The sequence below is a fragment of the Salvelinus fontinalis genome, chromosome 1 (genome assembly GCF_029448725.1).
Source record: "Salvelinus fontinalis isolate EN_2023a chromosome 1, ASM2944872v1, whole genome shotgun sequence".
Classification (NCBI taxonomy): Eukaryota; Metazoa; Chordata; class Actinopteri; order Salmoniformes; family Salmonidae; genus Salvelinus; species Salvelinus fontinalis.
The window spans coordinates 68,493,272-68,507,495 of NC_074665.1; the positions used below are offsets into that span (position 1 = coordinate 68,493,272).

At 41.3% G+C, this 14,224-nt stretch overlaps 1 protein-coding gene across 3 annotated transcripts in view; it reads right to left on the reverse strand.

Annotated features, from left to right (window-relative positions):
- LOC129860638 (caskin-2-like) overlaps positions 1–13,949 on the reverse strand; it is an 83,507-nt gene extending 69,558 nt beyond the window's left edge. For all 3 annotated transcript variants that reach the window (XM_055931264.1, XM_055931254.1, XM_055931238.1), the window contains exons 1-2: positions 13,593–13,949; positions 10,951–11,520 (exon numbers count right to left, since the gene is read on the reverse strand). In XM_055931264.1, coding sequence (XP_055787239.1) covers positions 10,951–11,044 — 94 coding nt within the window. In that variant the 5' untranslated portion in view covers positions 11,045–11,520; positions 13,593–13,949. The remainder of the gene's footprint in view (positions 1–10,950; positions 11,521–13,592) is intronic.
- Between the last annotated feature and the right edge of the window lie 275 nt (positions 13,950–14,224).

Below are 14,224 nucleotides of genomic sequence, written 5' to 3' on the forward strand. Positions count from 1 at the left end.
AGAGAGAGAGAGAGAAAAGAGAGACTAATCTAATGAAGAGAGAGAGAGAGAGAGAAAAGAGAGACGAACCTAATGAAGAGAGAGAGAGAGAAAAGAGAGACTAACCTAATGAAGAGAGAGAGAGAGAAAAGAGAGACTAACCTAATGAAGAGAGAGAGAAAAGAGAGACTAACCTAATGAAGAAAGAGAGAGAGAAAAGAGAGACTAACCTAATGAAGAGAGAGAGAGAGAAAAGAGAGACTAACCTAATGAAGAGAGAGAGAGAAAAGAGAGACTAACCTAATGAAGAGAGAGAAAGAGAGAAAAGAGAGACTAACCTAATGAAGAGAGAGAGAGAAAAGAGACTAACCTAATGAAGAGAGAGAGAGAAAAGAGAGACTAACCTAATGAAGAGAGAGAGAGAAAAGAGGGACTAACCTAATGAAGAGAGAGAGTGAGAAAGAAAAGAGAGACTAACCTAATGAAAAGAGAGTGAGAAAGAAAAGAGAGACTAACCTAATGAAGAGAGAGAGAGAGAAAAGAGAGACTAACCTAATGAAGAGAGAGAGAGAAAAGAGAGACTAACCTAATGAAGAGAGAGAAAGAGAGAAAAGAGAGACTAACCTAATGAAAAGAGAGTGAGAAAGAAAAGAGAGACTAACCTAATGAAGAGAGAGAGAGAAAAAAGAGTCTAACCTAATGAAGAGAGAGAGAGAAAAAAGATAGACTAACCTAATGAAGAGAGAGAGAGAGAAAGAAAAGAGAGACTAACCTAATGAAGAGAGAGAAAAGAGAGACTAACCTAATGAAGAGAGAGAAAAGAGAGACTAACCTAATGAAGAGAGAGAAAAGAGAGACTAACCTAATAAAGAGAGAGAGAAAAGAGAGACTAACCTAATGAAGAGAGAGCGAGAGAGAAAAGAGAGACTAACCTAATGAAGAGAGAGAGAGAAAAGAGAGACTAACCTAATGAAGAGAGAGAGAAAGAAAAGAGAGACTAACCTAATGAAGAGAGAGAGAGAAAAGAGAGACTAACCTAATGAAGAGAGAGAGAGAAAAGAGAGACTAACCTAATGAAGAGAGAGAGAGAAAAGAGAGACTAACCTAATGAAGAGAGAGAGAGAAAAGAGAGACTAACCTAATGAAGAGAGAGAGAGAGAAACGAGAGACTAACCTAATGAAGAGAGAGAGAAGAGAGAGACTAACCTAATGAAAAGAGAGACTAAGTGTGTGTGAATGTGTGTGTGATAACGTCACTTAATCCAGCATAACTGTTATTTTATTACCTACAGTAGCTAGCATGCAAGCAGTGGATACATCCAGTCAGTCTTCCCTATTTTCTCTTAACCTTCTTTAGTCTCTCTCTCTCTCTCTCTCTCTCTCATTTTTAAGAGTCTTACCATTAATCAGACAGTAGAGATGTATCATTCAGAAAGTATATGTCGGGAAACTCAGGGCACCTTGCCTCCAGGCAGCGTATTCACCCTTCTAGTCTATTTTCTCTCTTCATTAGGTTAGTCTCTCTTTTCTCTCTCTCCATTAGGTTAGTCTCTCTTTTCTCTCTCTCTCTCTTCATTAGGTTAGTCTCTCTCTCTCTCTCTCTTCATTAGGTTAGTCTCTCTTTTCTCTCTCTCTCTTCATTAGGTTAGTCTCTCTTTTCTCTCTCTCTCTTCATTTTAACCCCTTCTGTTAAATTCCTCGGCAATCCCAGACAAGCTCCTCCATCTGTCCCGGGAAGAAAGGGGTCAGGATTAAAGTGTGTGTGTGTGTATGTGTGTGTGTGTGTGTGTGTGTGTGTGTGTGTGTGTGTGTGTGTGTGTGTGTGTGTGTGTGTGTGTGTGTGTGTGTGTGTGTGTGTGTGTATTTGCTGTACTAGCATGTTTGGCTGACATGTAGACAATGAGTCGACAACCTCAATTATATCTTTATCCCAGTTATCTAACAAGCTGACTACTGTTAGCTAATAATAAGATAACTACTGTTAGCTAATAATAAGATAACTACTGTCAGCTAATAACAAGCTGACTACTGTTAGCTAATAATAAGATAACTACTGTTAGCTAATAATAAGATAACTACTGTTAGCTAATAATAAGATAACTACTGTTTGCTAATAATAAGATAACTACTGTCAGCTAATAACAACCTGACTACTGTTAGCTAATAATAAGATAACTACTGTCAGCTAATAACAACCTGACTACTGTTAGCTAATAATAAGATAACTACTGTTAGCTAATAATAAGATAACTACTGTTAGCTAATAATAAGATAACTACTGTTAGCTAATAATAAGATAACTACTGTCAGCTAATAACAAGCTGACTACTGTTAGCTAATAATAAGATAACTACTGTTAGCTAATAACAACCTGACTACTGTTAGCTAATAATAAGATAACTACTGTTAGCTAATAATAAGATAACTACTGTTAGCTAATAATAAGATAACTACTGTCAGCTAATAACAAGCTGACTACTGTTCGCTAATAATAAGATAACTACTGTTAGCTAATAACAACCTGACTACTGTTCGCTAATAATAAGATAACTACTGTTAGCTAATAATAAGATAACTACTGTTAGCTAATAATAAGATAACTACTGTCAGCTAATAACAAGCTGACTACTGTTCGCTAATAATAAGATAACTTCTGTCAGCTAATAACAACCTGACTACTGTTCGCTAATAATAAGATAACTACTGTTAGCTAATAGGGTACTCTAGTTGGCGACCCATAGCTTCATACTGTAGGATCAATGGAACAGTGGTATTAGTGGAACACACACACACCACACACACCCCTCTGTCCAGTAATCTCACCCTGGGCCATCTGGGATATCCCTGATTTGAGCAGAGGAATGAGGGAGCGAAGGAGGGAGGAGGTAAAGATGAAGAGAGGGAGCTAGAGAACTAGCAGATGTTAAAAAGAACAGGATGGTTTGTAAAGGAGTGTGAGCTTTAACATGTGGGGTTATGTTGCATAAGAATGTGCAGGTGAAGGACTGTGTTGTGAAGTTTTGTTTTCAGATTTAAAATTCACCTCTGTTCTGCATGAAACCTCAGTCATTTGTATAGATGTAGTGACAGACTACTAGGGTTATATAGCACGGACACCAGCATGTGTCTAGAAGACAATAGAAATGGTAATAATGAGGAGCTATAATAACAATAGTCTTCCTTTAAGGAGGCGTTTTAGGGCAATGGGCGAACAGCACCCATGAGGGGCAAGAACCTCCCACAGCCATATAATTCAAGCTGTCACTGGGGTCATGTAAATTCAAATCAAATTAAATTGTATTTGTCCATGCACTGAATACAACTGGTGTAGACTTTACTGTGAAATGCTTGCTTACGAGCCTTTCCCAACGATGCAGAGTTAAAACATATGAAAGAGTAACACAAGAGGATAAAATAAAATGCACAAGAATGGAGCTACACTATATACACAAAAGTATGTGGACATCCCTTCAAATTAGTGGTTTCGGCTATTTCAGTCACACATTGTTGAAAGGTACATAAAATCGAGCACACAGCTATGCAATCTCCATAGACAAACATTAACAGCAGAATGGCCTTACTGAAGAGCTCAGTGACTTTCAACGTGGCATCATCATAAGACCTTTCCAACAAGTCAGTTTGTAAAATGTCTGCCCTGCTAGAGCTGCCCCGGTCAACTGTAAGTGCTGTTATTGTGAAGTGAAAACGTCTAGGACAGGGATGATCAACTAGATTTATCCGTGGGACAATTTTTTGTTGAGCAGATGTTCGGGGGGCCGGAAGATAATTACAAATAATTTGTAGACTGCAAATTGACCGCAAGAAGCCCAAACAGATATAATGTTTGACAAAAACATTATCATTTCAAACCTTGATTACATTTGTTTATGACCACTTGTCTCTCTATTATGCGTGGAAACACTTGGGAATAGATTTCTTAAATTAAAATTACTTGGAGCTGATTTCCTGGTGTTTTTACAATCTTTTATGTGCAACAGTTAAAATGTATTAAAACATATTATTATAAAAAGATTTGCTCAGAAATCTTGGGGGGCCAAATAAAACCACCCATGGGCCAATAGTTCGGGAACCCTGGTCTAGGAGAAAAAACGGCTCAGCCGCGAAGTGGTAGGCCACACCAGCTCACAGAACGGGACCGCCGAGGAGTGCTGACCTCAACCCTATCGAACACCTTTGGGATGAATTGGAATACCGACAGTGAGTCAGGCCAATAACACTCATGGCTGAATGGAGGCAAGTCCCCACAGCAATGTTCCAACTTCTAGTGGAAAGCCTTCCCAGAAAAGTGGAGGCTGTTATAGTAGCAAAGGGGGGTCCAACACCATATTAATGCCCATGATTTTGGAATGAGACGTTCGACGAGCAGATGTCCACATACTTTTGGTCATGTAGTGTATATACAGGGAGTACCAGATCAATGTGCAGAGGTTCAAGGTATTTGAGGTAGATAGACAACAGGATAGATAATAATAAGAGTAGAATTAAAAACAGTAGCAGCAGCAAATGATGCGTGTAATAGTGTGTGTAATGTGTATGTATGTCTGTTTGTGCTGTGTCAGTCTGCTTGTGTGTGGGTATGTGTGTGAATCTGTGTAGGTTTTGTGTGGGAGTGTCAATGTAGTGTATACGAGTGAGTGTGTATATACTGTATAGTCTAGTGAGTGTGTATATACTGTATAGTCTAGTGAGTGTGTGTGTATATACTGTATAGTCTAGTGAGTGTGTATATACTGTATAGTCTAGTGAGTGTGTATATACTGTATAGTCTAGTGAGTATGTATATACTGTATAGTCTAGTGAGTGTGTATATACTGTATAGTCTAGTGAGTGTGTATATACTGTATAGTCTAGTGAGTGTGTATATACTGTATAGTCTAGTGAGTGTGTATATACTGTATAGTCTAGTGAGTGTGTATATACTGTATAGTCTAGTGAGTATGTATATACTGTATAGTCTAGTGAGTGTGTATATACTGTATAGTCTAGTGAGTGTGCGTAGGGTCAGTGCAGATAGTTTGGGTTCCATAAATGGACTATTTAGCAGTCTTATGGCTTGGGGGTAGAAGCTGTCTTGGAGCCTGTTGGTCCGAGAGCCGATGCTCCAGTACAGTTTGCCGGACCCTAGTAGAGTAAACATTTTATGGCTTGGGTGGCTTTTTTCGGTTCTTCCTCTAACACCGCCTGATATAGAGGTCCTGGATGGCAGGGAGCTCGGCCCTAGTGATGTACTGGGCTGTCCGCGCCACCCTCTGTAGCGCTTTGCGGTCAAGGGCGGTGCATTTACCATACCAAGTAGTGATGCAGCAAGTCAAGAAGCTCTCGGTGGTGCAGCTGTATAACTTTTTGAGAATCCGAGGGCCCATGCTAAATCTTTTCAGCCTCCTGATGGGGAATAGGCGCTGCCATGCCCTCTTCACGACTGTGTAGGCGTGTGTGGACCATCTTTGTTTTTACACTGCTGCTACTCACTGTTTATTATCTATGCACACTTTACCCCTACCTACATGTACAAATGACCTAGACTAACCTGTACCCCCGCACATTGACTCGGTACCAGTACCCCCTGTATATAGCCTCATTGTTATTTCATTGTGTTCATAATTTTTAATTAAAAAAAACATGTATTTAGTGAATATTTTCATAGCTATTTTCTTAAAACTGCATTGTTGGTTAAGGGCTTAAGGGCTTGTAAGTAAGAATTTCACGGTAAGGTCTACACCTATTCAGCGCATGTGACAAATACAATTTGATTTTATGTTAAGTACTTAGTGATGTGGACGCCAAGGAACTTGAAGCGCTCGTCCTGCTCCACAACAGCTCTGTCAATGTGGTTGGGGGGGTGCTCTCTACTCTTTCTCCTATAGTCCACTATCAGCTTACTGAATAAAATAGTTCACCGTGATTATGTCTATCGCCATGATGAATCGGCCACCTCCACAAAAATGTTGTGCCTGCATTTATTGGACCTTCTTTAGGTCAATAATAGCGGGTCTTAGTGGACGGCCAGACTAGAGTAGCGTACCAAATGACACCCTATCCCCTACATAGTACACTATCCTATGGGCCCTGGTCAAAAGTTGTGCCCTATGTAGGGAATAGGGTGTCATTTGGGATGTAGCCTGGGCTAGTCTAGGAGAGGACAGAGAGACAGGACCTGTCAGCAGATGGTCAGTCAGACTCAGGATAAAGCCAGACCTCAGCTCCCCATCTATCAGCTCTCTGACCACTGGGCTGCATCCAAAATGGCAACCTATTCCCTATTTAGTGCACAACTTTTTACTAGAGCCGCTCTCAATAGGACACGGATCAAAAGTAGTGCACTATATAGGAAATAAGGTGAAATTTGGGACGCAGTCCTGCTCTGTGGCCCTATGGTGACCTACTACCTGTTCCCTTTCTTTCCATACCTGTCTGATTGGCCCTCACACCTTGACTAACAGTTAAAAATGAGTTTGAACCCCAATCCATCAGACAGAGACAGACAGAGACAGACAGAGACAGACAGAGACAGACAGAGACAGACACACACACACACACACACACACACACACACACACACACACACACACACACACACACACACACACACACAGAGAGAGAGAGCTTTTACAGCTCCACATAATCAATAGGCATGCTATTCAACTTCATTGACAGCTAGCCAGGGCTATACCAGCAAGTGTAGACCAGAGCATCTGGGATTCTGTCATTCTTACATTCTTACATTCTTGAACGACTGTAGCATTGACCACATCCTTAACCCCTCCACTAGGGTCAATGGTGATGACATGGTGTATGTGTGTGTGCATCAAATCAAATCAAATATTATTTGTCACATGCACCAAACACAATGGGTGTAGACTTTTCTGTGAAATGCTTGCTTATGAGCCCTTCCCAACAATGCAGAGTTAAAAAATATATAAAATAACTAGTAACACAAGAGGAATAATATACACAAGAATGGAGTTATATACAAGGCGTACCAGTATCAGATCACTGTGGAGCTATTTACAGAGAGTAACAGTACCAGATCACTGTGGAGCTATATACAGGGAGTAACAGTACCAGATCACTGTGGAGCTATATACAGGGAGTAACAGTACCAGATCACTGTGGAGCTATATACAGGGAGTACCAGTACCAGATCACTGTGGAGCTACTTACAGGGAGTAACCGTACCAGATCACTGTGGAGCTATATACAGGGAGTACCAGTACCAGATCATTGTGGAGCTACTTACAGGGAGTAACCGTACCAGATCACTGTGGAGCTATTTACAGGGAGTAACAGTACCAGATCACTGTGGAGCTATATACAGGGAGTACCAGTACCAGATCACTGTGGAGCTACTTACAGGGAGTACCAGTACCAGATCACTGTGGAGCTACTTACAGGGCGTAACCCTACCAGATCACTGTGGAGCTATTTACAGGGAGTAACAGTACCAGATCACTGTGGAGCTATATACAGGGAGTACCAGTACCAGATCACTGTGGAGCTACTTACAGGGAGTAACCGTACCAGATCACTGTGGAGCTATATACAGGGAGTACCAGTACCAGATCACTGTGGAGCTATATACAGGGAGTACCAGTACCAGATCACTGTGGAGCTATTTACAGGGAGTAACAGTACCAGATCACTGTGGAGCTATATACAGGGAGTACCAGATCACTGTGGAGCTATATACAGGAAGCACCAGTACCAGATCACTGTGGAGCTATATACAGGGAGTACCAGTACCAGATCACTGCGGCGCTATACACAGGAAGTACCAGATCACTGTGGAGCTATATACAGGAAGTACCAGTACGAGATCACTGCGGCGCTATATACAGGAAGTACCAGCACCAGATCACTGTGGAGCTATATACGCTGATAGGGATATTTAAGACCAACCAAAAGCTGGTTTTAGCGTCAGCAGTTGGTTATGGCATGAATTTTGACAGCTGAAACACAGCCTATCCAGCTGTGACGCACACTGCCCATATGTGCATGGAACAAGAGCATTCTAATTAGCTTTTTATGCCTGTATACTTCGTATTTAGAAACATTTTATTACAACCAAACTTATTAGAATGGTTCACCTTCCTGGTTTTATGGTGCCAACTCTGTGGTGCACATGCAATGCAACTCCTGGAGATGTGTGAATACGATCTGATCTGTAAGATCCGATTATGTTCATAAAATATATTTGGGAGCAGTATACAGACTTTCTCTTTATATTGGATCTATATTGGATCCAGCTACTGTGAAAAGTTTGGATGTCCTGTACATAAAACCCTCCATAGTCTGCTCTGTTTTAATGTTACATACCCACAGGGTGTAACGGCTGTCCTCCTCCTCATCTGAGGAGAAGTTTGAAGGATCGGAGGACCAATGCGCAGCGTGGTAAGTGTCCATAACGTTTATTTTAAAACATAAACTGAACACTATGAAATAAAAAACAATAAATGTGAACATGAACGAAACCCGAAACAGTACCGTGTGGCAACAAACACTTACACGGAAACAAACACCCACAAAGCCCAACAGAAAACAGGCTACCTAAATATGGTTCCCAATCAGAGACAATGACAAACACCTGCCTCTGATTGAGAACCATAACAGGCCAAACGAAAACCCCACATAGAAACACAACACATAGAACCCACCCAACTCACGCCCTGACCAACTAAAACAAAGAAAATACAAAAGAACTAGGGTCAGAACGTGACACAGGGAGAAACTATGGTGCCTGTAAGTGTATTTAGACATAGCCTATTTAAAACAAGTTGTTGTTTATTTTTGTTTAGAATTTGATTAGAATTATTCGTTCTCTTTTTAGGCCTTATCAATAATGAATAGAATCTTGCTTATTGACAATGTTTGGCATGTCCATAATCAGCCATAATGTAATTTACAGTAGGAGCCCCTATATCAGTGTGAACGCTATTGAAGCCATGCAATTACTTAGAACAATGTGGACTGCAAAATGGGTTCAAGTTAATGTATTTAGCAAAGATACGATAGCACTACATTTGGTTATTTCATTTCGGTAAGCCATTTAACAAACTATAAACGGACTAACATTGGAATTGGAGTTGATTCCAAGGGAATAGATAAAAGACTGGAAATACACAACTTGAAGCAACCACATATTTAGCCATGGAGCACGTTCTGATTGGCCAGTCAGGGGCCAAGCCTTAACACACCCACAACGTGTTTGTTCATGAAAACCCAGCCCTTTCACGCTGATAATTGTAGTTGTGAAAATAGCAAAAATATTTCTGACACACCCCTGAATCTATAGCGCTAACGCCTGCGCTTAGATTTACCATTGCATTAGGTTTGTTAAAATAGAGCCCTTCAAATGTTAAGTCTTATCACCCTGAGATACTAAACTACTCGTTTACAAATGGAAAATATTACAGACGGACCATTGCAAAGCATCAGAAAGTAGCCTATTTTTTTCAGTCAGGGTAGAGTACTTACACAAGCATCTTCCAAGAGTGAAACTAGCTAATTTCACTTTGATGAATGCATTACATCCGGAAACTTGGTAAAGTAAAATAAACCACACTGCAAACTAAAAGTGAAAAAAAAATCGAAACAGTTACATATTGGGATATTATTTTGGATGATATACCGTATCGTTTTGACAATATCTCAATATTATTTTTGCGTTAGTTTGCTGTGCCTGCACCAAAAGGCCAGTATTTTTTCTTCATGGCTTGTTCATCATCTACTTTTTAAAAAGGTAGCCAATTTGTTTTCAGCAATTTTATTAACATGACTGATCAACAACAACAAAAATGTCATGGCTCCCTCTTGTCCCTGTGCAGCAGACATATGGTGAGCAATATATTTGGAAAAGTTTGTGGTCATACACACATCCTTAAAAACATAGGTGCTGGGCTAATAAAGAATACTAGTATAGAAAAAGAAGGCCCGCACACTGTTAAAGCTCCCAATTCACTGCTTTATTGACAACGTTTCGGTCTGAAACGGATCTTTGTCAGGTCAAAAAAACAATATATTTGGAACATCGAATTGCAATAAAATCCCAGTATTGAATCGTATAGAATTGTAACAATCGTAAGAATTGCCATACATATCGTATCGGCACCTAAGTATCATGAAAATATAATATTGTGAGGTCCCTGGCAATTCCCAGCCCTACAAATTAAGAAATGAATGCAACAACTAGGCCACTAATTTCCTTTCCCGAGCATTGAAACATTTAGCCCATGAGTGTTTGACTGTTGAAAGGCATTAGCAGCATGTCATGATGTGTAGGGATAACGCTAACCCCATGTGCTACGGACAGTTCCTCTGAGCCTGCCACCGAACAGAGCAGAACAGCAGACACGATGAAAGCACAGCACAGGCACATAACAGCAAGAAAGAGGTTTCATAGAGAGAGCGAGAGCGAGAGAGAGAGGTTTGACTTTCTCCTGGCCTGGATAAGGAGAATACTGTGATTAGCAACAATGCTATGGTAGGCTAACCTCGCGAGCAGTTTGACAGGAATCTATAGAGATAAGCAACACTGAAGCTCCACACTGTGAGGGTGCATCCCAAATGGCACCCTATTCCCTATATAGTACACTACTTTTGACCAGACACACCCTGAGACATATTGTACAGTACCAGCATCTGTGTTTTGGAGATTAGGTCATATTGTTGGGGGTTTGACTACATTTAAATTCAAATTGTCCGACCCCTAGATGGATCATTGGTTGTGGTGGATGGTTGAACCTGATACTGCTATTTTAAATACAACGTTTTTCTTTTGATATAGATACAGAGAACAATATCACTCAGATAAGGGACAGGCTATCAATGCCTCTGCTGTACATTGCATCAAGCCAACAGATACCCATGCTCTGAACACAAACACAGGCAGACGGGCTGCATCAGGAATTGAAAGAGAAAGCAGATGTGTGTGTGTGTGTGTGTCTAGGTACTCACTGGTTTTGTTGCATTTAACCTTGGCCAGAAGTTTGTTTGCCAGGAGGATGTCTCCACTCTTCACTGCCACCAGGAAGTCCTGTTCCTTACCCATGACTGACCGCCACACCAGTGACCAGTAACCACACACGGTTCTTACGAGGTCAGTTGTCTCAACCGCGCTAAGTGGTCCTTGGCAGTCGAGGCCTCAACCTTACCCAGTCAGGTGCATGTTGATTCCTTCGGATACACAATGATGATGAACATACAGAAGAGCGTCACAAAGCGCCCAAACCAGCCAGTCTGTCTGCCTGTGTCAGTCAGATAGGAATCAACCAGAACAGCCAGCAGAGAACATTTTTATCTACGGGCCTAGGTTAGGCTAGGCATCAACTGGGTGAGATGGTGAGATAGGTGGGGTAGTTGGTTGTTAGAGGCTGTGTTCCTCTGCCTTCTGTTGGTTGCTTGGTTTCCAGAGTGTGTGTTTGTGTATGGGGCCTGGTTGTCTGTCCTGATGTAAATCAAATGGAGTCTGCCTGGAATTGTCCTTAGGGCAAGGTGTGTGTCGGGTTCTCAGCTGTTTCCGCCAACCTGAAACAGTAAAACCTACCATTAGAACACACAGACATGTCATCATGAGCTGGGCATTCACTACTATTTAATAAAAGCATTAGCAAAGCACTGAGTGTTATTACAAGTTGTAACTACAACATAATTAAGGATGGGTGGCTCTCTAAAAACCAATCTAATGTGTTTGTTTTTCTTTCACTCAGGAAGCCTATTCACCATGGAATGTTATCTTAGGATCATTCCATGTCAGAATACTACTCCTTAACTCCTTCCACTCTCCTTCAACTTCTAGGAAGTGTCTTTTTCACTAGGAGCTGTCTGGAACTCTGCCAATTGTCAGGGGAAAAGCTGCAAACTTTTCCCGCCAGAAGTAAACTGGGGGCTCTGTCCCAAATGTCACCCTATTCCCTACATAGTGTTGGCGCGGCAGGTAGCCTAGTGGTTAGAGCGTTGGACTTGTAACCGAAAGGTTGTAAGTTTGAATCCCTGAGCTGACAAGGTGATCTGTCGTCCTGCCCCTGAACAAGGCAGTTAACCCACTGTTCCTAGGCCGTCATTGAAAAATAAGGATTTGTTCTTAACTGACTTGCCTAGTTAAATAAAGATAATATCAGATGTTAGATAAAAAAAACTCCAATTTGTAAGTCGCTCTGGATAAGAGCGTCTGCTAAATTACTAAAAATGTGTAAGCCTACTACTTTTGACCAAAGCCCTATGGGCCCTGGTCAAAAGTAGTACACTATATAGGGAATATGGTGACATTTGAGACGCACACTAGAAGGCAGAAGTGACCGCATCTTAATACCATCCCCCGAATTCTACATCACAGGGGACACAGCCAGCAGCACTTACGGGACAAAACATATCCAGGATAAATGTTTTAGGAGAAAAATACATTAGTCTGGTTTCTGGATTGTGTACAGCTGCAAGTGAATGAGGCATATCTGAGATCACACACAGAGCTGCAGCCACCCAGATCCAATTAAAATAGGAGTTTTTCTGGGCAAAACAGCAATTAAGACACCCAATGGAGCTGAGAGGCAAAGTGTTGGGCTAAAACACAAAAATATTGTACCGCCATTGTACCTCCAACTGAATGTGGTTTTTTGTGTCACCTGTGCAAGACTTTGCAAAGAAATGTCCTTCTGAAGGGCAATGTTTTCTATTCTACTCTATCCCATTCTATTCAATTCTATTCAAATTCCTCCCATTCTTCTGAAAGGTTGTGCTGGGAGGGACTGTTATTGGTGTGTCTCTCTGTCTACAGCAGGGCTTCTGTTTACCATCAGGTTGTGGGGCTAAGTTATTACATATGCTGTCATTGTAGAGGCTACACAATAATAGGCAGTAGACGCGGTCAAGTACAATAACAGATCGCATCATGTTAGCTATGACAATATGGAATGATAGGCGCTACATGTATGTGAAGGGAGGAGGCATCATGTAAGGCAGAAATCATGAATCCATTTTTATTCCAATCAGAAGTTACCCCATACGATTGCTGTTCTGGATAGCTAGTGGCTAGTAATAGCACGCATGTCAATCTGACACAGACTCAGTCACCTTGCCTGCCAGCTAGTATATGACCCTCCTCTTGATTGCCATCAAGCCCAGTACACAGAGTTCAGAGGGTGTCATAACAACATCATACATCATAACAAACTGAGCAGCTGTCCATTGAGGGAGGCACATGACCATTTGTAAACAAACACAGAGCGGCTATAGCTAGAGAGCTTCCCTGTAGTTAGGAAAACAAACTGGTACAGTAAAGTTAGATCAAATAAATGGAACGGCTGGGGGTCCCCGAGGAGAGGTTTCAAAACCCTGCTACACTTCGAAGGAATAGACTAGAACCCCAATAGAATAGAACAGAACATGATATAAATTATTATTATATTATAATAACGGCAGATCTAACTAGATAGAAAATAACAAATTAATAGAATGTCGGACGTTGCTGCTAGCTAGATTTGGGCTAGTTTTTTCGACAAGTTGTATCAAATTTGCAAATTGGTTAGTCCGATTTTGATTTGTGGTCTTCCAAGACCGCTCAATAATAAACAAACGAATAGGTCAAAAACAGAACATCTTACCAGTATTGTAAATGTGTTCACAGGTTTTCCGGTCCCTGTTGAAGGATTGGCAGAGTGTAGAGTAGTGCTCAGCTAGCGTTTGTCAGGTGCTTGGAGCCGAGGCTCAAGGAGCAGACCGCACAGAAGATGTGTGTATGAAGAAGTTATGCTGCTAGCGAAACAATATCCAGACGACTTTCTGATAAGTGGTTGAAAGTCAAACTCTGACTCTTTTCATAATCCTTGTTTTACTGAAGGTCAAGAAAATAATGTGATCCTCGCCAGGCAGTTCGACAATCGTGCGCGCTAGGAGACCTGATCTGACACCTTTTCAATTTAGACTAATCCCTCTGCGACCTCGAGCGGAACGAGAGACTCCTCAACATTTTGGCTCCGCCTCCGCACGCATCAAAACTCCGGGGAAGAATTTCGGAGGGAGACGACTCGTATGCTACTGTACCACAGATCTAGGTTAGGATTACTTTACTCCCATACTATCCTTAATCACCAGGGGAGTGAAAAGGTATCTGACTCCGTATCAGTAGTTAGGCTATATGGATAATTTATTGGAGACAGAATGAAGTTGTCCAGTAGACAAGACATGGTCGGTTTACCATATTGTACCGACCCTTGCTATGAGCCACTTTACAATT